Genomic DNA, 26,398 nt, shown 5'->3' with positions numbered 1-26,398 from the left:
CATATGTTTTTGAATCAAATGTATTGATTGATTGCTGTGTTACAACATGCTCCAGAGACAAAGTAACTGAGGTTCTTGTTAACAGAACCCTTAATTAGAGTGAAAGGCTACTGAGTGACCAGAGTTTATGTATCTATATATGTAGAGCGAGAGCTATATCTATATATATCTCTATGTATATATATATGTATATGTCAGGTTTATTTTAGAGCAGTTTGGTTGCTGGAAGAAAGGTATGTAGCTGTTTCGGTTATTATCTATAGAAATAGAACAATATGAAAGTATAAAGATACCACTTATGAAGATATATAGGGAAAAGAAAGAAAGAGAAAGAAAGTATATGAGTACATAGTAGAGATGAATGATACCACCATCCACAGATCCAGCAACAAGACTTGGTTGTTGCCCTTTTTGGTGTTCGTTGGTCAAAGTGATGGTCACGGTCTTGATCCATCAGGGGTGGGGGAAGCCCACAAAACAAAGAGTTCAGTGGGTTCATACATGTTTAGGTTCAGGTGGGAATGCCTTGGTACCTCCCCTGGTGGGGAGTTCTACACTGTCTGATGTAAACACTGTGGATCATGTGCAGTCCTCTGGTGGGAGGCCCCAGAAACGAGTCTGGGGGCACATTGGGGTTGGTGGTGGTCACAGACTCTGTCTGTCCCATTAACTTAGGGTGATTTTGAGCAGTGACATGAGTATGAGCACTTGCTTTCTCTCCCACAGTTTGCGAGAGAATTTTTGTCTGGATGTGTTAACCAGGACGTGCTAACCAGATCTTCACCTCTGACAGGTCTGGAATAAGTGCCTTCCTCTCACAAATTCCTCCCTTCTGTTCTTATCTTGAGTTCCTGCTGTGGTGTCTTATCTTGTGGCAAGTTATTTCTGTGGCTTTAACAGTGTTTGAGACAGGCAGCTGTGTGCTTTAACTCTTTACAGGGTATCAAAAACTTCCAAACATTATTCGAGCTCTTCTGGGATAAAGTACTCATGGGAACCATATTCTGCTGTTTCTCATTGCTGCTTTCACTTACCTGCCCTCTCTCATAATGGGATATAGTTATCTCTTGTTTGGGTTTCTAATGTTTTCATTTAACTGATCTGTTTTTTTTCACAGACCATGTTGGTGTGAAGGGCTGCATGACAAAAGCTCATGAAGTACTTCAAATTTTAGAAATAATTTCTACTACAGGTATCTAACTTAGAGGTTATTACATTCAGATTACCTGTTTTCCTTCATATTAAATCTTAATTCACTAAGCTAGAATTTATTCAGGGTTGGCTATTTCTGATTTATATTATATTGTATTGTATTGTATTATGTTGTATTACTAGAACTCACCTGCATACATGTAGAATTTTTGTAACTTCAAACCTGGTTACATCAGTGCAAGGTGCATTATATTTATATACCAGGAAATTTGAAAGTGTTACTAGGGTTTAAAATGCTAGAAGGATTAACAGAGACCTTTCTTGAACCTAGAGTGATCTGCCTATTGATGCTTTTCTTTCATACGTGAAGGAGAGGCAACATAGTCTGGGCACAGTAGGAGATTAATTTAAGGCTTTAAAGTCAGAGAATGCCCTGGTTTTGTTTATGTTTTGTTGTTCTGATTTGTTTTTTACTTTTTTTTTTACCTTGTGAAAATTTAACACTGGAATTCTAGTTCCCAATTGTTAATTAAAAATACCTATATCTTCCTAAAGTATTTAGAGAGCATGGGGCTTAATGCCTTGATTATGCAAATTTTCCAGGTACTCAGCGATACGAGGTTTGTAGCACATGACTGTTTGTGTGAAGTGAAGCTGTAGTGAGCAAACCTTTCACAGCTTGAGGGTTTTCATTCTTCACTGTTGGAAACTGATCATATTTTAGTTGAGAAGACACAACCATGTGATCATGGTGCTTTTGAAGCAATGAGGAAAGGTGGCTGTCACTACTTTTCTAATACAATTTTTTGGTAGGGAAGCAGTGAGGAAAGTCCTGCTGCTTAAAATTACATGGTGGTGCTTGGATTCAATCTTGAGTAATGGAGAGCAGGATTTGGCTTTTCTAATTTGCTTAGCTTCTCTCTGTTCATGGCACATACACAATCGAGGGAGCATCCAAATTGTAAAGAAAATAAACAACAAAGTGAACCTACTTGTCAGATGACAGATCTGTTTGTCTCCTTCAGGCGCGTGGAAATCCTCAGCCTTAGGCACACACTGCTGAGTGGATGTAACCCTTGCTGCTTATGAACATAGAAAGCTTGGTCTCCCCACACCACTTAATTTTTCTTGAGAGTCAGGAGAAGACACATCTTCCTAGTTCTAGCTACTAATTGTTTTCAGCAATGTTTTCTTACTATAAAATGGATGTGTAAGTTGCAGCCTGAGATTGTAGGATTGTAAATGCACTGTGCAACTGCTAATTTCAGCAGGTGTGCATCTCTATACAATTAAATTTCTTCAATAGCTGTCACTAAAGTAGAGTCTGAGATCTGGGCACAATAGTGATTGAAAATAGAAGAGTTTTGTTTTTATCCTCCAAAATAGGGGAAAAGGATGTAGTCTGTGTATTGAACTAAAAAGGCACTGAGAGATTATTTGCAAGTGATTTTCCACATGTTCCTGTAATAACAATGCTTCCTACTTGTCGTCATCAGCTTTCTGAGGATATAGGCTGAATTCTGTTATTTTCCATTGTAGACCAGCTTTAATTTCGGGGCAGAAAATGACATTGTGTAGCAAATCAAATTTACTGAATGGTCCTATGATTGCCTTAAATGTCTGTATCACTGGTTCTATGTCAGTTCCCCCATCTTGTATTGTTGTTCACTTGAATAGGATTGAATTTTCTTTCAGTGGAGTAAGACATCAGTTAAGAATTTATGTGATACCCCCATTGAAAGAAAGGTGTGAATTAACTTTGATAAACTGAATTTTAGCATTTTCAAACACTGTGGCTCAGTGAGGAGAGGATCTTCCATGTAAGTGTGTTCCAATGGAGATGTCTTCTGCTACTAATCCTATTTCTTCTATTACTTAGGTAATTTTTGAAGTGCACTTCATAACAGTAATGCAATTTTGATTTTGTGCCCTTATCTTCTTCCATTCTATTCCATTCCATTAGAAAATTTGCTATGCCTTTCTTATCTTGGAAGGAATTTAGCTGGAAGAGGTTTTGTACAATATTGAGAGAACGAGCCAGTGGCATGTCATGCTTTAAAATGGTAACTGAGTTGTCAACTTGGTAGGTTATATCAGAAGTGGACCAGACTGTTCTAACCTCATCATCTAAAGATAACTAGTAGCATGTATATTTGGCTGGACCACTCAAGGAATATTTACTCTCCTTTTTCCATCAACCATTGTATTTTCAAGGTTGAACTGGAGGGATGAGGAAGCAAACTACTTAGATTTCTTAAAAATTGTTTTGTTTTTTAAGCTGTCAGTGAATTGCCATCTATGCCCAGGGATAAACTGTGCTTTTTGATGAAACCTAAAAAGCTCATCCTTGCCTTTGTTTTCTTTCTCCAAATCTCCCACCTTTTAGAGCCTGAGTTTAGGTGCTTCATTCACTAGATTATTGGGCTATAGATTGCATCTGGGATCTCAGTATGTGAGTGGTGTCTAGGATGCTTGGAATGTGCATCGTGGTGTGCCTGACAGAAGAATTTGGTAAAATTGGAGGAGAGTGAAGAGTACAAAATACCATAAAAATTCTACATGTAAAATGGATGTAGAGACAAGTCTCAGGAGAATATACATTGCTGAGGAAGTGTGAGTGAGTTTTTTTATTATTTGGTTGTTTTTTACCATTTGAATATATAGGAGAATGGGTACCAGAGAGCTTTCTTGTTGGTATTGTAGCATTTGCTCCAGCACTTCTCTCCTTTCAGTCTTTATTCTGGTCAGTGTACTTTAGTTCCCTGTCTCTGCCCTTTCCTTCTTCTTTTTCTTCTCCAGGGTGTCAGTGGAGAGATGCTCTACACCACAACATTTCTTTTCTGAAAAGTGTGTTTGATGGATTTGTTTTGTTTTTCTGCCTGCTACCACTGGGCAGGGATATGGAGTCCCACAGCATGCAGCCCTGGAACCACCTCTGAATAAAGGCATTTTTCCCTGGCTTTTCTGTCAGTGTGTCTAGGTGCTTCCTCTTGTTGTTTTCCACCTTCTTCATAAAAATAGAACATTTTATGGTCTGAAATTTTTTTTGTAGATGGTGCTACCTTCTGACTTCAACAAGTAAATGGGATAACATTTAAATTAGTATGAAGTTGCCTCTTTCATCCTTAGAGCTATACCATTGGTTGTAGTGCTTGATAATATTATCAAGCTGTCTTGAAAACATAAATCTGATTTGGAGCAGATTTCAGAAGCCAGAACTTATTTATGGACAAAAGCCCAACCAAACAGTGGCAAAGAAACTTGGAAGTGATTTTATTTGCATTTTTCTATCTCTGCATGTTCATACTTAATTACTTCTCTATATATTACAAGTAGAGTATTTAGATATTAGAGCATCTGGAGTACATACAGTATAAATGGATAAATACATGGATGCTGTATCCTAGTATTCTGAGGGTTATTTTATTTATAACATTATGGCATTTTTCATGAAGCTACAAGGATGTGTCATGTATCCACATCACTGATAGCAAGCTGCTGGCATTAGTGCATTTAGATTAGATACACATTTGGGCCATTTCGCATGGTCTGCCAAAGAGCTTTGCGTTTATTTTTGAGTGCTATCAGTGCTAACAATAAATTGAGAGATGAGAGGTGGAAATCCTTGTTCCAGGCTTTCCACAGTACCAAGGTCTGTCTCCCAATTCCTCACTTCCTAATTCAAGAGTCATCTAATAATCTGTTGTTCCACTTCAATGTTTCAAATTTTTATGACTCTGTTAAGAGTTGGACTGGACTGCTGTAGTCATTTTATTCACAGGTAGCTGCACCACATCCACTATTTATATTAATATATATTATTGCCATTAATGCTAGTTTTAAAGAACATATGGCTTGGATATGTTAAAATTTACAGAATTGGACTCTAACCAGCAATGTCCTTCTGTGCTTTAAGGCTGTAAGAAATGCCTCACAGGTTATAAAGTAATCCAATAAATGGAATTATACTGGAATAGTGGGATTTTTTTTCCCTAAACAAATCAGATAATTCTGTCAGACTCTGAGAATTTATCCATCACAGTTCATGACTACTACCAAACACTATTTTTAGCATTTCCACATAGAGTTAAGAAGTGAATATATCCATCTGGCCTGCAGAAAGAAAAAACTTCCTCTAAGCATGTTTTTGCTTCCAAGGCAAAAATCTTGTCTCAGTGGGACAAGAGGAGCCTGCCTGTGCTGTTGGCAGCATTTTAAAGGGAAATGTTGCTGATGAAGCTAGAAATCTCTGTGGATAATTGTAAAACCTTCACTGCAACGTAAAAGGGAGTCTCTCTTGTAAAACTGACCGTACAATTAAAAGACTTTTTTAAAGAATGAAGAGGTCCTTTTTGATAGTAAATAAAAAAGTATGGTAAAAGCTGCTTATCGATCTATTTTTTTCAAGTTGATGCCTTGCATCAAAACACTACCCTGCCCCACTGCATCCAAAAAGAGAACTAGGAGCAAAAGAGAGACAAAGAATAAAATGGAAGCTGGAGGAAGGATGTGAGTCACCTCACATGAAATAGATGAACGGGGGTGAAATGTTGCAAAGTGTTAGCTTTCAAAAAGCTGTATTTCAAGCACTAACTGCTTCACTCAAAGCTAAGTAGAGCACTCAACAACATTACAAAAATATCTGATGAATAAGAAAAAGGTGGTGGGAAATGTGCATCATTCCACTCCTTTCTTATCCTTCGTGTTTGCATTTAATCCTCATGCAGAGGGTTTACTACTCTGCCAAGGAAAAGCATTGCCCTTGACTGCTTTTCAAAAACAGCAAAAAGGAATGGCTTATTCAGTGTTACATCCAGATACACCCCATCTTCCTTCTGTGCTGCAGGGTCTGCTGGCTGATCTGTTCCATCACTGGCCAGTTTGAAAAAGGCTTTATTTATTACCTGTAAAGAAAAACACATGAGTAACTCTGGAGTCATGATTGTGATGGGACAAATGAGAGTCTGAGTAAATGATAAAGCACATTGTACTCCACAGATGTTGGAGTACTTGTCCATAACATGCAAAAGCTGTATAACTGCTTTTACAGTGGGATGGTCTGTAATCCTTTTACCCTTGTGTCATGGTTTAACCCCAACCAACAGCTAGGTACCACACAGCTGCTCAGTCTTTCCTCCCACGACTTGCCAGCAACTTAAACTCTTGTGTTATCACCATTATTCTCCTACTAAATCCAAAACATACACTCACTGAGTGTATGTATGTGATACTCAGTCCTCTACATGGCTATGAGTGCTTTGTTCCTGGTAAATTTATTAGTTTAGGAGGCTGAAACCATGCAGTAAACATTTTTTTGAATGCCAGTGATATGTACTGTACCTTTCCAACTGTTAGACTGGTGTTGCTTATCCTACTGAAATCTGCCCCCTTCCCCAGCAGTCCAGGCAGTTCCATATCTGCAAGAAGCTCCTGCAGATCAGAGATGTCTTCTAGTGTTAATGTTGGCAGTGTTAATTTAATTTCTCTACAGAGAGAGGGAGAGAGAGATGCAAGTTGAGTGCTTGTTCACTGTGAAAGCATCGTGGTTGGGCAGTCTGGGGAATGGGCATATGAAAACACCGAGTGCTTGGTGTGTGGGCACAAACACAGTGGGTGCCTGTTACTGTTTCCAAGTGTGAACTCATCCAGGGTCTGCTTCTAAACCCCAGGTCATCCCACTTCATGGGTGGGATGCAAAGGGGGTTGCTCGTTTCCTTGAAATACCCCCAGATAAAAAGCTGATCCCACCAAAGTGGAGCTCCTTGGAGGTGAGCCCCCTGGCCGTGCTCAGTAGTAAAGCCTCCCGGGCAGGATCCAAGCCCAGGTGAGTGGGCAGGCCTGTTTGACTCACCCCAGTCCACCCATCCCTGCTATGGGAGGGTGCACATGCCCCTTCCCTACCTTGGGGACAGCCACTGGAGCCAGGCTGAGGACTGCCAGGTCAGCTCAGACTCCACTTGCTCCAGGTCACTGCCATTGATGGGCTGCAGCAGCACCAGCAGCGCTGTCTTGCTGATGGGGACTTCCACCACAGAAAAAGTCCCACTGGCATCGGTTTTGTACTTGAATGTCCCCGTAATGGACAACATAGGGACCAAGACCTTTGTGCTTGAATCCACCCAGAACTCCTGAGGCTCTCTGAGCGGGAAGGCTTGCTTAACATTCACTGAAAAACAGATCAAGAAAGGAGAAATTGCTTCTACTCTTCCTCCCCTCCTCCCCTCTACCCCTTAGCTGGTCTTTTTAAGAACAACACTCTGTGCCTTAAAGAAGGACTATGTGTATAAAATCACATTTAGCTACTGTAATCATATATCTTCCCCCTTTTAATCTGCCGTCTGGTGGCATCAAGCTCACAGCAGAGGGACCATGACCATCAGGACTGTGACTAAAGCTGCTGTGTTTCTTTCGGCTTTGTGGCCTTTCCTGGGAACAGAAAAGTGTCTCTGCTTGCTTCCACTGACTGACTTCCACTTCTGACTTCTTCCTTCCAGGCTGCCAGATGGTCCCCAGGGGCTCACAGGCCTGTGCAGAGGTTCTGCTTGGTTTCCCCTCTGTCCCTCCAGTGCAGAGATGCATGTTTGGAAGCACATCCATCAGGCCAGCCCTTGCTGCAGGAGCACTCTCAGGCAGCCGGGTGGGCTCAGGAGAGGGAAGGCACAAGATCTGCCTGAGGTCTCACTCTTCACAATCTTACAAACCAAAGCAATGGGGAAGATTGTAAGCAGAATACTGAAGTGTTGGTTGAACAAAGGAGGTTAAAATGGACATATTCGAACGCTTACTAGATCTTAAAATAAATTTCTTTCCCAGTTCACAACTATGAGAGGCTTTGCTCTCACCTTGCACTACTCCTGTGCAGCTTTGCATTTTAATATGTTATCTTCTCACTGCCATTCATCAATGCTGCTGCCCAGCTAGGCACATGTGGAAGGGACTGACAGCTGGTCTGTGAGCCAGAGAGAGTTAATTGATAAGGTCTGCTTCTGAAAGGAACTTTACCAAGGCTGTTGCTATGGAGGCTGAGAAAAGAAGGAGAGGATATGCAAGAAGGAACCTGCAGCTGGGAAAGGTATTTTTAGGTAAGTTTTGTAATAGTTAGTTGAAAAGTGGTGGAGACTGCTTTGCACCAATGCACGTTATGTTGATCTATTGTAAACAATGAATAAAGTGCAAACTTTGTAGTGTGTATAAAAGGCAGCATGCTGTTATAATGAACAGAAATTAGCCTTCGGAAGGGTACTGCGTCACTTTGTGTGTTGTGTCCATCCCAACAGCGATATCTGGTGATGCCAAATGTGATCTGCAACTGAGCTGTAGGGCGATGTGCAGCCAGGGATGGAGCCCAGCACAGCTGAGAGCAGCAGGGAAACTGCAAGTCCAGACCTAATTGACTTTGACACCTGGAGTACAGGTGAGCTGCTGGGAACAAAATGGGAAATAATTTATCAAATGAAGAAAAGATTGTCTTATCTACGTGGGAAGCTTTGTTGAAAAGAAAAGGTATTGAGACCTCCAACTCTGCCCTTTGTAGCATGTTTTATTGTGGGCTAAGTCATAAGACTTTGAAACTCATGCAAGCACTGCCTTTACTGTCAGAGCTTGGAAAGACACTGGAAAAAGACTATGGGATGTGATATCTAAAGGGGACAAGTCAGTTCCAGATTTGGCTGCTACTTGGAGACTTTTTTATGAAACCTTATAAGACTGGAAAACAGAGCAGGATGAGAGGGAGTGGGAGGTGGAGGAAGAATCAGAGCAAGAAACTGAAGATGATGGGGAAGAACAGGACAGTGAAGTTCAGTCTGAGACCGTCCCTGAAGCAGAGCCTGCTGGAGCTGCTTCTGTGGAGGTTTCTCTGGTGTCTGCTGTTGCAGGAAACAAGTGACAAGCTGCTAACATCTCTCAGTCTCTGTCCCCAAAAGACTATGTTAAACCTCTATATTCTTCTCCTGCACAGCAGCTGGCTAATCTAAGTGCTAAATCAAGCTACATTTCTCCGGCACAGCAGCTGACTGAAACAACTTCACAGGAGAAACAAACTGAACAGCGAATTGAGCTGTCTGCCCCCCACTTCCCTCTGAACTGAACAAGCAAATTAAGTTATTAACAATATATCCCCCGTTGCCTGACAGAGATAGTGAGGATGATGAAGTGCTGGTGGTAAGAAAATCTGAACTGGTGTGCAGATCTGTTTGTGGCAAATCTAGTAATAAATCTAAGCCTGCTGCTCCTTGGACTTTACACCCCTGCCAAGAGACTGTGATCGCTCGACACCCTTTACAATTTTGGGAGCACATTAAAAAGAAAGCAGCTGAAGTGGGGGATTGGGATTTTTTAGAAAATATAGGTCCACCAAAAATATCAGTTATGCAGAGTGTTGATATGAGCATTTCTTATAAGGAGCCTAAGGCTTTTCCTGTTTTCAAAGCAGTCCCTAATTCAGGGCCAATTGATAGTCATCAAGATTTTGCATGGAAAGTTGTACAAGACCTTCCAACAAAGGTGGCCAAGTTTGGTAAAACTCCTTTCAGAAGTAGATCTTACCAAGGAACTCTCTCTGGCTCACAGATCAGCTGTCAGCCCCTTCCACAGGCACATAATCCTGTTTAGCATTAAAGAAACTACTGCCCTCAGTGAAACTTGCACCTGATGTTCTGCACTGAATTCTAAATGGCAGGCCTTGCTTGGCAGCAAGTCTACAAACGTGAAGAAAACTGCATGCAAGTGAACACCACTTGAGACCACTGGAACATTTAGCTGTTGCTTTGTATGGATTTCTGTCACTTTGTCAATGCTATGGCTGTTAATAGCATCTCAGAGTTTATAAAATGTGTTTCAGAGGAAAAAATTTACTTTTTTCTTTCTGCAGCTATAGGGACGGACATGGAGCATGACAGCATCAGCTGTCATGGATGTCCCTTCACAATCAAATGGCAAATCGAATGCTGAAGTCATCTTCTATTGTTATTAGAAGATAATTGCTTGTGTAATTAATTTGTTCTTGAGCCAATTGTGTCCATCCCATGTGTGAGGACTGCAACATTTCAAATGCACCAGAGTTGACCCAGTGAGGCAGACCCTTGAACATGTGTTTCTAAGCTTATACCAATTACAAGTTTCCAATACAGAATAAGAGGAAAAAGTGGTTCTACTAAAGGAAAACTCTGCTTTTGAGAGCATGCCAAGTCTGTAACACAATTACTTTTGTACTATCATGTCTGTGCCAGATCCTACAATGAAGAGAAAGCTGATGCCCACAGCTCGTTGAGAGAATGACAGCACCCATGAAACGGAAAGAAAACCTGACATCCAATTTTGAGGTGGGAAGATAGAAGCACAAAAAGGTTTCCTGGGCACCACAACCCCACCTTTAGCAGTAGAGGCCCACTCAGGAACTTAGGGCTCACTGCAAGTTTTCTGAAATACAGTCCCAGGTAGGCAAGCTGTCTGAAGTGTGCAGTCTTTGGTGTTGCATTCAGTCAGGAGGATCTAGGAAAGCAGCTACACTCAGAAGAGAAGGCTCAGTTGTAGTGCAGGGGGATTTCTGGGACAGCAGCATGGAATGACCCTAGGCAACAAAGGGATTGCCTTATTTCTTCTAGGTTTGTATAAACTGCCCTGCTTCTATAACTCATGATATTCAGTTGATTCCTGAGCCAGATTTTGCCTCCAGACTTCTGTGTTTAATACACACTACAGAAGTCATGTCCACTGTATTTTTTAGTCTTCTTTGTATCTGTACCTCTGACCTGCTACTCCCAGTTCCTTTGGCTTGCTTTAAAGCTTCATCCTGATATGTCTTGCTGGAAGCCCCTCATGACTTTTAGTTCCTTTGCAGCCAGAAATGCTGTGCAATTCTTTCTCATGCACATTTCCTAACCTTTAGATTCCTGGACAAGGAAAATTTCTTGGAGGCATCTCCCTCTTCCTCACTCCCCGTTGCCCTTGCTGGCTCACAGCAGAGTGCAGGCAGGATCCCTGGCACAGTGGTGGGGAGCAGAGGTCCAGCCTTTCATCTGAGCCCTTCCCTTTCCCCACTGGCCAGGCATGACCTTGGTCCCCTCCCAGGAGCAGGGTTACTGCCCGTGCTTCCCCAAGCCTGTTCCCAAAATGCACAGTGCAGCCTCATACCTGCCAAGCTGACGTCCGCCACAAACAGCAGCTCAGCGGATGGGTCGATGTCTGTCAGTAAGAACTTGCTCTGGCCCTCGCTTTTGGCCTCCACAAAGGCATTTATTTGTTTTGCTGCCTCGCCTGGATTTGTAAAATCAACAGCTCGGGCGTAGAATGCATCGGCACTGGGCAGCAAGTGCTCCACGAACAGCTGGAAGAGGGGCATGCCAGGGGCGGAGAACAGGCTCAGTGTCTTGGAAAAGAGCAGCTCCCCATCCCCGCTCTTCACAAGCCTTTCGATCGTCCTCAGGCTGGAAAGGAAATTCTTCCCGACCGCCGTGGAAGTGCAGTCAAGGTTTCCAGAGGGGGGAACAAATCCCAGCAAACCCTGCAAATCAAGTGCAGTCTGGTTGGAGGCCCCCAGGTAGAATGACACCAAGGAGCTGTAGAGGCTGGTTGGGGACAGGAGCACGTTTTGGCCCCTCTGTGCTTTCTGCAGAGCGCTGTAAAGCCGCATGCCCAGGACGTACACCAAGCCACTCAGGTAGCCCCGCTCCTCCTTGCCCCAGGTGTTGAGGCTTGGGGCTTCCAAGTTGTTCTTGTCGTTCACATCACCTTCATATTCAGGTGTGGTTTGGGACTCAATGGAGACAGGGACAATAGTCTTTCCCTCCTGAACCAATTTTTCCAGCTTGTCACAGTCAGTCTCATTGAAACAGTACAAAGTGAAAGGGTGGACATAGACCCGGTCACAAGTCACCACAGTGAGGCAAGCCAATAAGCAGAGAAGATGTGCTGCCAGATTCATGCTGGAAAATTGCCTCCACGGTGTCTGCTGAGAGAAAAAAATCAGGAGGAAAGGAGACTGGTCAGTCTGTTTCAAGTACAGTTTCTCTTAATCACAGGGTGAAGTGCTAGTGCTGCGTTGGAGTTACAAAGGTGGGATTTTCAGCATTTACTGGTGTTTGGTCTGACTCTGCCCCCAGAAAGCTCAGGATGACACAGACACCAGTTTCAATGGCAGCAGGTGGGAAATGATAAGCACAGATGTGACTCCATCACCCACCACAGTACTCAAAGGATTTAGCATGGAAAGGGTTGTGGATGCTGGCTATGAGCAAACTAGAGCATGCAAACTAGAGCATGCTACTTCTGCAAAACCTTGCTTTGCAACAAATGCAACAACATTTGTTCCTGGAACCTGGTCAGAGCCATCTCTGCAAACTGCTGCACTGAGCCTTGCTAACACGGACAGGCTAAGCAATGTGCCTGCTGCTATGCAGGAAGTGGGTTTAGAAATCAGCTCTCTTAATGTCCAAACACAGAATGGTCCTGCTTTGTGTGTCTAGTCAGCAAAATACTTGGCACTAGCAGAGTTTTCATAGCCCAGTGCAAACATTCATTCTAGCTTCTAGGCCAATAACTCCAGGCTCCCTTACACAAGTGTGCTCACACTGGAACCATTTTCATTGCACATTCTATGTCTGAACACAGAATTAGAAGGGGTAGGCCGAGTTGTACTCAGTTGTGCAGGCAATCTTCTTCTTAGGTAAAAGACCACCTGCTGCTCTTGTTTTTCCTGACAAGAAGCACAGAATTTTACTGTATGTGGATATCAGTGGTGTTTTAGCACAAAGGATAAAATGCATTTTGGGAATGTCATGGACACACACACTGGAAATTATACCCACTGATAAACTTTATATTTTTAGAATTCCCTCTTTTCCTATATCAAACTTTTTGATAACTAATTGCTCTGCTGTACCTTTCACAGATTTCTATTTTACTACTTTTTCTATGCTGCTGTTCCCTCTGCTCCCAGCCCCTCTTCACCTCCCCCAACACCGGTAGCACCTCACATGCATGACAGAGCATATTCATTGCTTATGACTAGTTAAAAAATTATCACTTTCCCAGTTAGCCCAGCTGCTGTGCAAGTAGATTTCTAGACTACTCAACTTATTTTTCACATTGGGATGCTCAGGAAAACGAACCAAAAAGCCACAGATTAGAAGGAACACCCTTCCCACGGTGTTGTCTCCATCATACAATTCTTTTGAGGCATTACTTAATCTTTGCTGCACAGCAGGGAGGATGACCCTGTGCCATGAGACACCATTGGCACCCAGTGGTCACATCTCTCTGACTGCTTTAGTTCCATGAGCAGAAGCAAGAGGAGCAGATCTCGCTGCCAAGCACTTACCCTAAGCCACATCTGTGCAAAGTCAGCGTGCTTTATTTGGCTAAAGAAGAGAGCCCCGAGCCCTTTGGAAAACGTGAACACCTGAGCTGAGAAAGCAGCAGCCAAAGCAAATGCAGTGAGAGCGCTTACTCGCCTCTGCGCTGGGGGTGTCGCCCCTTTGTCGCCCCTGCGGTGCTGCTGTCCCCGGGCGAGCTCCTCAGGACACCTCTGCCCCCCGCGGGGACGTGGGGCTGCAGCCGGAGCTCTGCCCTTTCTGCAGGCATTGCGCAAAGCTGCTTTATTTACATCGCAGCCCGGGGCACAGACAAGTTACCTCAGGGCAGGCAGAGCCCAATGAAAGCTGAGCCCGGCTTAGCACCAGCCGCGTAGAAAGTTCCAGGCACGGACACACAACCTTTAGCCAGATGCAGCACACCTGGGCAGCCCGCAGTTACACATTTACCAAGCCAGACACAGGCGTTTTACTATGCAGAAGAATTGATTATAGCAGCTGAAGAGACCTCATTTTGTGCCATTTTGAAAGAAATGCAGACTTCTTTGTACTTATATTTGTGGTGCAGTTGGATCAGATTTTTGTCTTCACAGGTAAATTGCCTTTAATCTCTACCTTTCGGTCTGGGGACCCACCAGTGTGTGAAACATGTATGCTACTGCAGAATGAAGTGATTTAAGCTCTCAATTTTTACCCCTTCTTTTCCTCTTGGACTATTCAGAATGTCAAGGCTTTGTTCTTTCTCCCCTTGAACAAAATGTGTTGAAATGGAGAAGATGAAAGCCAGATAGGTGAGATTGCCAGAGCTGGATCACAAGGACTTCATCCCTCTCAGTCTCAGCCTCCCAAATCCTGTTTGGGAAAGGGATTTGAGATTTGCAGACCTTTCTGCTGCTTTTGAAACCGTCTTTCAGTTTGGTGTGCCCCATATTCCTATTTAAGCACATAAACAGTGAATCAAACTAAGAATAATGCAATTGGTTAGACTAGGTCTTGTTCAGTGCCCTTTATGCTTAGTCATTAAAATCCCATGGTTCTAACGTGAGTAAGGCTGATTTATCATCTGTGCTTTGATTTTAGAGAGCGAGACAGGCATGATTTGTACTGCAGGGCCCAGCTCCATGTTGGGTTCAAGGAGGGAGCTGAGAGAGGGCAATGTTTTCAGTGCGGCTGGGGCTGGTGGAGATGAAGGTGGAGGCAGGGACAGCTGAGTCCTGCCAGCCCAAGGGCTGTGTGCCAGGTGCCTAGTGCCAAAGATAAGAGAAATTTCTGTCTCTGACAGAAGTCCTGCTTTTCATTTAAACAATCTGATTACCCTCACTCTAATGAGGTCCAAAAGTGGTTCTCAGCCCAGGCTTGTATTACATGCTGTCATGCCCTGAAGAATTAAACAAACAGCTTGAAATATTCAAGGTGTTTTGTCCTTTTGCTGCCTGAACATCTCAGTTGAGGAAGCATCTGCCCACAGAACAATCCTTGAGCGTTTGTACCATCTCCAGACAGCTTTAAAATGCTTCCAGCTGAACAAAGAATACAGGCAAAGGGAGAAGGGTGAAAAATGAAAAATGCATATTGCTCAGCTAAATGCTTAGAAATCAAGTAAGATTTCAGGTTGCAATCCCCCTTCTTTCCCCTTCACTCTGGAGACTCCTTCCCACAGGCAGACCAGGGGAGCCAGCTGGTCCTTTAGAGGCCAGTGGAGCTGTGGGTGGGACGTGAGCACAGCCCACATCTGTATCTCCTGCACCACCACCCATAGGGATACACCTGAGGCACTAGGCAGGCATCAGCAGTGCACACAAATGGCCAGACCTCAACGAGCCTCTGAGCTGTAGCTGGTCTGCTGCATCCCCCCAGACGAGGCTTGAACACACAAAAAAAGAAAACCCATCCCAGTACTCTCTGTATCAAGAAATGAAAGCTGTTTCATGGAAGGGTACCTTCCGTAAAACTCTGAAAAGTATCCTTATTAAAAAGAATTACTGCATTGGGCTAATAAGCTACAAGGGATGCAAATAACATATAGTACAGCTGTCAGACTTCATGTGGACAATAAACACTGAAAGGGGAAATCACAAACCCCTCACACACTGCACTTTTTTTCCTTAAATCATTATGCCTTTTTTCTGTAGCATCCAGACAATGTTGTTGTTCGTCTGTCTCCCACTTCCAGCTCCTCTGAAGGTCATGACCAAGCTGTGCTGCAGTTGTTGGTCTCCTTTTCCTGTAAGTACCTAAATAGGCAGCCCTGGCTGCAGGGGATGCTGCCCTGAAGAAGAGGAGGAGCAGAAGTCACCTGAACAACAAATCTAGCATGCTGGTCTGGTGGCTCTGCCACATAAAGAAAGTTCAGTTTAGTTGAATATTCTCAGGGTTTTCAGCCAAGTTGATCCTTGGGTGTCTTTTGGTGCACTAAATTCTATTATTTTTGTTTTCTGACAATAAAAAATGGTCAGTGTCTTTGAGGAACATCTTTTACCCCCCACCCTTGCCCCCACATCAGTAAAGTAATAAAATTAAAATACATAGCTTTCTCCAGTAAAAGAAGTTTCACCAGGTAATGTTCAATGTCCTGTTTCCACCACAGTCCTCCTCCTGCTCTGTGCCACTGGGAATTTGGCTGGCCCCAGTAATGAGGGAGAACCTTTGATTTCACCTTATGCTCACGCACTACTACAAAGCTCAGACACAGTTCCCCCCGTCATTTGCCAGTCACTTGTGCTCACTCAATTAATATTCCCCTATTAAGATGCATCACACACCAGTGCACTTCTTAGATCTTCGTCTTTTATCTTCTAACATTTTCTTCTAAAGGAGAAGGTTTCAGATTGTGAAGAACACATCCTGCCACACCTGCAACATATTTTATCCTAGTAGTACTTAACTACAGTTAGTCTTTCATTTTATTTCTGAGACATTTTTAAGCAGGAGTGCACGAGCACTATTCCAATTACTATATGTGGACTCTGTTGTCAGGCTTTTTTTTGTTGGGTTGCCATGGTTTTAGGAATGAGGGTGTGCTTAAAGATAGAGCTTCGACTTTAGAAAGCAGAGTCTCTATCCTGTCCTTCAGCTCTGGTGTCCAAGGATTTTGCCCCTTAAGAGAGCTGTGCCAGTGCACAGCTTGTACTGGGCCAGATTTGGGCAAAACGCTTCCTGGCAACAAGGAACCCAGGAAACTGAAAGCGAGGCTGTTTTAAAAGCATCCCCTATCCAAAACAAGCTGGTTTTCTAATGAACCTCTCCCTGCAACAGCCACAGTAAAGGTACAAAGAAACACAGACGTCTCAAACCTGTTCTTCAGCCGTGAGGTGTGTGCTCTCCTTTTGCCCCACTCTCCGATTTTGGAGGGGTACTCGGCTCCCCCTTTTATACCCACTCTTGCATAAGCCAGGCCCGCCCCCCTCCCCCCCACTGCTGCTCTCATTTCTCTTCAAAACCTGCCTCTGTTTTTCCTGCTTGTTATTCATGGTAGCTGCTGAGAGGGAGCACAGAGGGGTGGAAAAACACTGGTGCTGCGGTTATGGGTTTCCTTGCAGCCATCCTAGGGATCAGATCTCCTGCTCTGCCTCACTGTTCTGAAGTGCTAAATGAAGCACTCCCCTGCCCCATGAAAAACTTCTCAAAAGGCTTCAGAAATTTTAACCCTGGCAGAGGAACACTAACCCTACAGACAGCAGCATGTAATTCAGCCTCGAATGGGAAAGTGTTTTTGTCCAAGCTGGAGTGTTGACCAATCGACCAGGCAGCTATTCTTTTGCCGAAGAACATTGCGTCTCCACTTTTTCAAAAAGTGTTTTCATTGATCTGAATTTTTCTGGGGAAAGCTGTATAAAAACCAGCACTTTGTGTGGAGACAATAGTAAATATTTTATTCTGTTTCATTCGGTTGGTTTTCCATCTTTCCCAAATTTTGCTCTGAGACCTGAATTCAAAAGGACCAGATGTACTCCTGTGATGATGCTCTTGTCTCCTGTGAAGTGGCAGACCTGGAGGAGGGATAATAAATTACTCTGTTCACAGGCTCAGATCACAGACCTTCCCATGACGTCTTCCTAACTTGAGTTGGCATGTCTGACATGCATATATTATGAATTAATATATGGCCAGTTTAGACATAATAGCATATACATGGCATGCATAATTCATTACTAAATTCAAGGGTTTATTTTATTAAGCCTAAAAGTATCTTGAGTGAGAAATAGGCCACAAACAGATTGTTTATACAGCCTGTGAGTTGACATGGGTAATTGTGAACTTCTACATCCCATCAGTATTCACCATGTTCTCTCTCTCATCTGTTTTGGTAAGGGAACACAGCCTGGGTCTTAACAAGGCTCCAACAGAGAGGGCAAACAGGTACTGGGAAAATGACAGGGAGGAAAGGCAAAAGAGAATGCCTATGTGGGAGGATCTGGCAAAAGGAAAATTGAGGACTATTGCCTTATCAGCTGCTGCAGTGGTCACCCAGGTGTGGCAGTCAGTTGTAAGGATGGAATGGAAGAATGACTGTTTGTGAGATATCCAGGAAAAAACTTTGCAGAGCAGTAGGGTGACTACAGAGACCAAGACATTTCCATTTGGAAGAGAATCCACTAGTATGGAATGTATAAACATAAAATGGTGAAGGTGGACAGAAAGTCTTGAATCACTCTTTTGTAATATTGCCGGAATCAGTGCATTGCCGGTAAAATGATCAGGTAACAAATATAAAGGAAGAACCCTTTTGCGTGCTTGATCTGCAGGAAACACTGCCACAGGATGCTGCAGAGACCAAAGATTTTGGTACAAAAAGAGATTAAATGAAGTAGCAGAGGCTGTGGCCATTGGCTTCTACAGAACATGATGGTCCAGGTGAGATTGCTAACTCAGGAAATCCCCAGACAGACAGCTGTCATGAATTTTACTTGTTCCAGCATCTCTCATGCTTCTCTCCAAGGGATCGTCTTCAACTTGCTGTGGAAATAAGCTGAGGCCAGCTTATGCTGGTTCATTTTGCAGCACAGAGTGAAAACACTCTCTCAGTAGTGCTATACTAATGAAACACCACGCTCTGCAAACCCAGCCCTCAGCCTGAGCATTGTTCCTGTGCAAAGAACATTTAGGGGCATGCTGCTATCTCCTCAAAATCAACATAAACCCTGGAAAATGCAAACCATTTTCAAAAACTGTGGGTAGGCTCTTCATATTAATTATCCATGTTTCAGTTTTTTCTCTTTTAATCAGGGTACATGTACAAACTGTGGCAGAGTTGCTGCATTGGGGTCTAAAATGTCTCTCTGTCTCCTGCCAGACCTATGGACTCTGTTCTAACTTAAGCTGCACGCAGAGTATTTGGTGACTTTTTCCAGTGTGAATAAGTAGGAAAGGAGTATCACTCTGGCAAGTTTCTATACTTTAGTAAAACAATTTTCCTCCCATTCTGTGAGAATTGTGGCAAGCTGCCATGGGTCTGATTTTACTTGTTTATTTTTGCTGTCCCTGGTGGGGAAAGGCAGTGCAAAGTAATATTTTTTTTTAGCTGTTTTAGTAAAGCAGGAATAGGTTTGCATGTAATTTTTCCTGTGTTTTCTCTGTGTGCCTGACCTCTGTCCATGCTGGCTGGAACCACTTTTCTGTGAAAGCTTCTGGTGAGCATAAGGGATGTACTGAGCTTGCCCAATTTTCTGTGTAAAGAGGATTGCAAAAATGCTTTTCAATAATAACATTCAAAGTACAAATGATGAAAGAGAGGGATTATCCCGCTTCTGCCATGGGTTCTCACAGCAAGGAGTAATGGAAAACTTGGTAACTTGGCTCCCATAAACCCCAAGGATCACGTGTGCCATTCCTGTGCTGGGGGGGAGGGAAACAGCGTGTCTGCCTGGATGATGCCAAAATGCACAGGCTGAGTGGGCAGCCTGAGAGCTGGCTCAGGTGGGAGGGCTGCTGTGGCACAGTGCTCCCTCCCTGCAGGAGGGGTGCCCTGGCTGAGCCAGCTGCCCGGCCTGCCCTCGCCCTGGCAGTGCCACAAGCCCTCCCTGTTGGAGGAGGGAGCGTCAGCATCTTGCCATCTCTTCCAGCTTCTCAAGAAGCTTGCATTAACACTAGTACATATTCCAGCCTAAAATTATACTTGGTTTGTCACAGCTTCTGTTTGCATGCCCTGAGGATAAAGATTGCTTCGAATTTTTTTATCTGTCCCAGTGGAAGATGCAGTTTTAAGAGCATTTTAAGAATTATCTGTGCCCAGCCTACACATGCACACAGAGGCATGACTAAGGGCCCAGTGTGTGCATGGGCAGAGGAAACCTCCCTCCCTGAGGATCTCAAAATACTCTGCAGTCTAACAGTTACATCAGCAACACATAATTGATATGGTCCTCTCCTGTGGCACAAGCTGTGCTTGAGGAGCGAGAGACAATCCCAGACCAAAGCAGCCAGGACAGAGCAGCCTGTCCTGAGGGTGGATGTGGACACAAAGAGGTGCCATGAATCACCTTCAGACATGGAACAGGTTGGCAACATCTCAAGGACAAACAGCCAGGTTTCTCTGCTCCCAGCCCAGTGTGTCAACCTTTTTGATCACACTCTATCTTCATACAGTCCTGTGGATAAGGCAGAGCAGCAGGGATGGCAGCACCAGCACAGCAAGATGCCTGCCTGAAAGAGCTGGTGCCAGCTTTGTTACCAGAACTCTGGCAGATGCCTTTGTGTCAAGGAGGCATTTTGCACTGTCCTGATATTTGCCAGCTGAGTCAGCCATAGAAATCTTCAAGCTATTACCCAAGTTAAGCAAGGGAAGCAGACAGGTGACTACTGTCTGGGAAATGCCACAATATTCAGCTCCAAAAGCCTCCACCACCAAATATCTGTCTGCCCTCAGTATTGCTGCAATAAGCTCAGTAGAGATTTACTCCCTGGGGATCTCCTAAGTGATACCTCAGGTGGCTGATCTTTTCTGGCACCACTGAGATTTTTGAAACTCTGGTTGTAATTTTTGTACCCCAGCCAAATTGTCCACAGGGCACTAAGCACAGTTGCTGTCTCCTTGCCTGGGAATTCAAAGCATAGTCATAGAAAGACCTTTGGAAGATGGGATATCCATGTTCCCTGCACAAACTCAGGTTCCCCTTTATCTTTTCCCAAGCCTGTTTTAAGACACCTCCACCCCTCCTCCTGCTCCTCTGCCTGGGTGGGCAAATGGCTGCAAACAGCAGGACTGCGCTATTTTGGGCACCATTTGGTGTTCCTCTGAGCAGTCTGTCTGTGGGGTCTCCTGCCTCACTCGAGGAGTGTTTTTAGTCACACGTAGTTTGTACAGCTCATTAGTGAGAAATAGCCTGGCTCCCTCTTCACTGCAGGCATTATGGGACTCTCCCACATTCTGGAGCCGCAGCAGCCCCCACTCAGCCAGCTACAGGGACAAAACTGCAGCTCTCGTGGGACAGCAGCCGCAATTTCCTGTGCTCCAAATACAACCTACAGCCCTGAGGGCAGGGCTTTCGGGTTGGCGTTCATTTGAGCGGTGCACAACTAACGAGGGATTGCCTCTGCTGGACTCTTTCGGATCCTGCTGGAAAGCAGAGACTGAGCCGGGCAGCACCTGGGGCTGCCCAGGAGCCGCAGGATCTCCCCGCTCGGGATGATGAGCACACCACCCGCTCCTTCAGCACCAGAACTGGGAACCGGCTTCCCCGGGCAGCGCCCTGTGGCGCTGTTGGCAGGTGCGGAGTGCCTGCAGCGAGAGCAGCGCTCATCCCGGCGTTTGTCCGCGCTGCTCCCTTCTTCCCTGGCTCTTCCTTCTGGTTCCCTGGCCGAAGCTGCCGCCGTGCGGAGGCTCCGCCGCATCGCTGGCCGGGAACGCTTGGAAATGTTTGGTGTTTTGTTTTTGGTTTTTTTTTTTTTTTTTTCCTACGATAGGAAGATCATGACTTAAAGTTTCTGTGGTTTCAACAGAGTGGCAAAAATCAGAACTTCCCGCTCTTCTCTTTTTGCTGGATGATTTTTAAGCAAAGGCTTAAATGATGCAGTTTTGGATTAATTTTTATTTTTACTTTGCTTTGTTTTTCTACCTTTTCTGTTTTAACTGTAAAAACATGAAACATCAATTTAGCTTGCTGCTTGAGGGATAAATCAGAGGAACCGTATTATTGAGCCCAGAATATTCATGATGAAAAAAGGATTAAGGTTGCCTTCTGGCGACATACCCTGATGAAAGCCTTTGAAAACCATAACTCCTCTCATTAAAAAATAAAAAATAAAAAAAATCAGTGAGTGCTCTTGGAGCTATTCTGTTACTCTCAGGAAAAGCTGAGATCCCTTAGGGACTGCCTCTGACTCAGGGAGCTGAAGACATACTGCAACTTGGCTCCTCTCCCATACTGCCACTTGGTGTTTCACAGTCTTAAGAAAAGGAATAAAAATAATCTTAAAAGCCCTCTTTTGTTTGTAAAACTGCTGCTCACCCGAAGTGATGAATTAATGCAGCATTGTGTGCTTAGCTCTGACAAAAGCCTGGAACAACAGCTCAGAAAGCTGTGCTGTGTGGCTGGGTAAAGCACTTAGATGGCTGTCTAATGATGATATTTCTGCTGCCAGCACAGATAATGTTGTCCTTACTTACCCAAGCGCACAAAAAGCTGTTCACATTTCTGGGTGTGTAAAAGGGGTGGTAGCCCATCAGAGAGGCCAGGCATCAAGGGGACAGGCAGAGCAGAGCTGCCTCCTGGTGCTGCGGTGCTGTCAGCATCAGGGTAATTGCCTATTGCTTCTGCACAGCACAATGAAGGCAGCCAGACCTCTTACACTCACCGTTATTTTAGGATCCTACCTTGAATGAGATTTTGATATCCTACAATTCCTCCAAGGTATTTTTTTCCCATTAATCAGCAAGATTTTCAAAGGGCGCTTCTTAAAAACCCTCCCTTTGATTTTCTGTACCCTTTTTCTCATTGCTCTCTAGCCTTTTCCACTAGGCTGTCCACAACATTTAGTAGAGCTGTCCAGTCCTCAGGTTGTCTTGCAGAACCCCTAAAGCTGTCCTTGCTTACCCTCCTTCCCTCTGCCTTACTTCTTCCTGGAAATGAGGGAGAGGAGGATGCGTCAGCCCCTCTGTAGCAAGTCATGTCTTCTCCAGAGAAAATATTACTTTATTGCCAGAGGACAACACAAAATTCCTTTTAAAACCAGCCCCAACTTGGACTCAATTTTATCTGGTCTCAGCTGTTGTTGGAGCAATAGAAGATGTCCCCAGTTAGCAAAGATGTGTGCAGGAGCATGTGCAAAGCCTGCCAGGCTGCAAGCCACTGGGCAGAAGTCCATGCGCTGCATTGAGCCAAAGTAATGGAAAGTATCAGAAACAGCGTGGTTTCATGTGACTGTGACTGTGGCATTTGGATTCAAATCAAGGCAAGAGGGTGCCAAGCAGTATGAAATGAAACTAATCTCAGAGACAGAACAAAGATGTTTTATGTAAGTTCATACAGATTACAGATTCAGAGAAGGGCAGAGAGCTGCTGAGTTTCACATGTGGTGCCTCAGTCCACATAACATCTCCCCTTAAATCTTTGCAAATATAAAGAGAATGATAAAGAGACCTAGAAAAAAACCCAGTCATTTCTCTCAAACACCTGGAGAAAGAGCACAAAAATGAAATAGTCTACCCTAACCTTAGAGAAGGTCAGATGACAATGAAGGGGCTTAGCCAGCAGGCAACAAGCACTGGAGAACGTGGAGTCAGTCAGGCCAAAGGCTATGGATAAACCCTCCAATGTTAGGGCAAGAGGTGTAAGGACAACAGAGTTATGAAAGAATTAAACAAGTTGCTGTCGTTTGAATAACCAGTTTTACATCCTGAACGACCAGAGTCTACCTGGTGTTTATGGGGAAGAAATTACATAAGTGTGACTCAGAAAAAGCGCATGCCAAAAGCTGAACAGCAGGGGATAAAAGCCAGAGCCATAGCATGATGCTAAGCAAGCAGGCCAAGAAGTGGAAACCATAGTTTCCTGCATCAAGCCTTTGTGTCACCTTCTTTCCATGAATTATGCTGGAAAGTGAATAAGGGTCTCTTCTAGACTAAAAGCTGTTCAGGCCACAGAAAACCAAATCAGACATTCTGCTTTCATGAAGAAAATAAGAAGCCCAAGGAAGTCGGACCCATCAGCAGACAGAAATCGCACTGTTCCTGTTAGCAGTAGTGTGCCTGAGACTCTGCTCTTGGCGGAGGATGCTCACCCTCTGCCAGAGCCTGCTTCTTCTGCACAGCGCCCATCTGGCCCCATCTGCTGGTGTCGTGGGATGAGCAGTGTGGCTCGGCAGGAGGGCGGTGCCTGCGGGCAGCTGCAATTGCATTGGTGTTCACACTCCCTGTGTGCTTTGTTCCCATGGCTGAAGGCAATGGATAAAACTCCTGACGTTTCAGAACAGGCATTTAATGATGACACCTGGAAGAAAATGGTGTTCAGCTGTAACATATGTTGCCAGCCTGTGCATCACCCATGCTGTCATGCTGTCACCTTGAAATCTTGCCTGGTCGTGTGGCTTGTAGAGAGCACTCTGCAGTCTGCAGGAGCCTAATGGTGTCCAGAGCAGTCCTGCTGGGAATTAATTGCATTCGATCTGACAGCTCTCTCTCGGCCAGCAGCACTCTCACATGCTGGCAAGCACTCACTCACTCGCTGCCTGCACAGACCAAGTACAGACCTGCACTCTACCCCTGCTGGGAGGGGCCCAGTGGGCTGCAAACCCACAGTTCCTGAGACAGTGGAATCCTGGAGGAAGGACTTTATTACTCAGTGTGACAAGACTTTTGTATTAATACTGTCTTGTATTACCTAAATGTCACAATATGTCTACTGCGACAGAGAGCCAAATGGAAATGTACACAGGCTGGTGTTGCAGCCCCTCCTCACCTGTGTTCACCTTCAAGTGTTAAGATACACCCTGCTTTTACTCACTGAGCCAGAACACCAGCGAGCAAAGGTGTTCTAGGCCACTGGCTCAAATCCTGCTCACCACTCTCCTGAGCAAGTAGGATTGTGTTGCTGGTGTCTGAACATAGGAGACTATCACAGGACATGCTGCATTTTCCTCCCGCCCTGAATATCTGCAGAGAGCTACTTGGTGCTCTCTGGAGAGGAATAACAAGTCATCTAAGGGGGGAAATGCTCTCTCACTGCTTTCAAAAGGGGATTTCATGGTAAGAGAGCAAAACTGCTTGTAAAACTCTGGGGCAGGGTAAGCATAAAGGTGATACATAGATTTGTTTGTTTCTGCCCTTCAAGAGATGAACCCATGATTCTTATCATGTATTGGGCAAGGTATTGTATTTTCATGAGAATTAAGACATTTGTAAGTGTTTTCTACTCACTCCTCTTTTTTCCACCCACATCCCCAGACACCATCTCTCCTGTGCATTTTTAGTGCCTTGACACCAAGGCTGAAGTCTCAGAGACATGAATTTCCTACAGTGTCAAGACATAAAGCAGCAGGGCAAGGAGAGGGAAAGGCTGTCCCTGCCCTCTGGGAGAAAGGCTACAGCATGAAAGAATGTCTTATTGCACACCAGAATGTTCACAAAGGAGAGAATCTGCATGCATTCCCCTCCAGCAGGACAAGCACCCGTAGAGTTCAGCCCAAACATTTTCATCTGCAACCGAACTCTGAAAAGAAGAAATTCCTGAAAGTGATACATGGCTACTCTCCTTGGGATACAGCAGGTGTGCAACCTGTGTGTCTATGGCACTGAGCATCTTCCCCAGTCAATGTGTTACTCTGCTGTATGAAAATGTGCCTCGGTGTTGTGGATAAAGTTCCTGGTTTTGTTGCTGGCAGAATATGAGACTTTGGGTACTTCACATCCCTGGGCTTGTGTTGGCACTAAAACGCCTTTTACCTGCCTTAACCCCTTGTCTGGGGTTCCTCTCACTTATGCATTTAATCTGGGCATCTACCCTAAGCTAGTCCATGAGGGTCTGTCTAGTGGCACATGAAAGACATAGTCATCCCCTGAGGGATCTTAAAGATGAGTACACAGTGAATCACATTCTAGAGGTTTCGATCTTCTCACTGGCTGTAGAAAAAGCTGACATGAGTAACTTGGACTCTATTCTGCAAACCTGAAGTTTGGTCAAATGACAGCTAGGTTTGGAGCACCAGGCTTGCCTCTTCTCACAAATTTGGACAGTATCCATATATTTGCACAATGGGAACTTGGTCTCAGCAGGGAGCCTGCAGGCATCAACAATGGATGTAATTATGGGGAATAAACATGGGAATATACGTTCTGACAAAGAAAACTTTCCTCCCAGCACTGCTGTGAAAAATAGCAGACCAGAGAGGAGCTAATTCTGTTTCACCTAATTGCTCTCCATAAATCATCTCTTGGCAGCAAGCTAAACTGGTCCACCAAAGGGCCAATTAAAGCAAAGGGAGACTGAGCGCTGTTTGTACTCAGGGGTGTGTTTTATACTACAGGAACTGTAATTTGTTCCAAGAGGGTGGCATCTCTTCCCTTTCCAAGCAGCGAGGAATATCCATGTCTGGCTCTGAGCGTTATTCCTTCAATGCATCCATGTTGCATTGTCTGGCACCCTCCCCAGCACAGTGTTTTACTGTCCAATATGAGACACAGTGGTGCAGGTGAATGCTGGTAAGCAGAAAAATCACAGAATCATTTAGGTTGGAAAGGATGATTAAGATCATCGAGTCCAACCACCAACAAAGCACTGCAAGTCCACCACTAAACCGCATCCCTGAGCACACATCTGCATGTATTTTAAATATCCCGGGGGGTGGTGACACCACCACTTCCATGGGCAGCCTGTTCCAATGCTTGACAACCCTGTCCATGAAGAAAATTTTCTCAGTATCTAATACAAACCACATCTGGTGCAGCTTGAGGCCATTTCCTCTTGTTCTACTGCTTGTTACTTGGGAGAGGAGCTCAACCA

At 44.5% G+C, this 26,398-nt stretch overlaps 1 protein-coding gene across 2 annotated transcripts; it reads right to left on the bottom strand.

Moving 5' to 3' along the window:
- Positions 1-4,408: 4,408 nt before the first annotated feature.
- Positions 4,409-16,849, bottom strand: AGT (angiotensinogen). 2 transcript variants are annotated; one of them, XM_033053982.2, is made up of 5 exons: positions 16,757-16,849; positions 11,287-12,103; positions 7,054-7,318; positions 6,493-6,637; positions 4,409-6,056 (listed from the first exon to the last, which is right to left on the bottom strand). In XM_033053982.2, the coding sequence occupies exons 2-5, from the start codon at positions 12,074-12,076 to the stop codon at positions 5,865-5,867; spliced, it is 1,392 nt and encodes a 463-aa protein (XP_032909873.1). In that variant the 5' UTR covers positions 12,077-12,103; positions 16,757-16,849; the 3' UTR covers positions 4,409-5,864. The 2 variants fall into 2 exon arrangements, with proteins under 2 accessions (XP_032909873.1, XP_032909874.1); XM_033053983.2 differs by having other exon boundaries at positions 11,287-12,100.
- Positions 16,850-26,398: the final 9,549 nt, after the last annotated feature.

This window comes from Catharus ustulatus, chromosome 3 (assembly GCF_009819885.2).
Source record: "Catharus ustulatus isolate bCatUst1 chromosome 3, bCatUst1.pri.v2, whole genome shotgun sequence".
In the NCBI taxonomy this organism is placed as follows: domain Eukaryota; kingdom Metazoa; phylum Chordata; class Aves; order Passeriformes; family Turdidae; genus Catharus; species Catharus ustulatus.
Note: the sequence above shows the minus strand (reverse complement) of the source record. Positions and strands in the feature narration are given on the sequence as shown.

Bases quoted from the DNA above. Each gene is read 5' to 3' on its own strand.
- AGT (XM_033053982.2), bottom strand. From the start codon at position 12,076: ATGAATCTGGCAGCACATCTTCTCTGCTTATTGGCTTGCCTCACTGTG. The intron at 7,319-11,286 runs GTATGAGGCTGC...TCTGTTTTTCAG, and splicing joins GGCGGACGTCAGCTTGGCAG to TGAATGTTAAGCAAGCCTTC. The intron at 6,057-6,492 runs GTACAGTACATA...TTTTCTTTACAG, and splicing joins CCAGTCTAACAGTTGGAAAG to GTAATAAATAAAGCCTTTTT.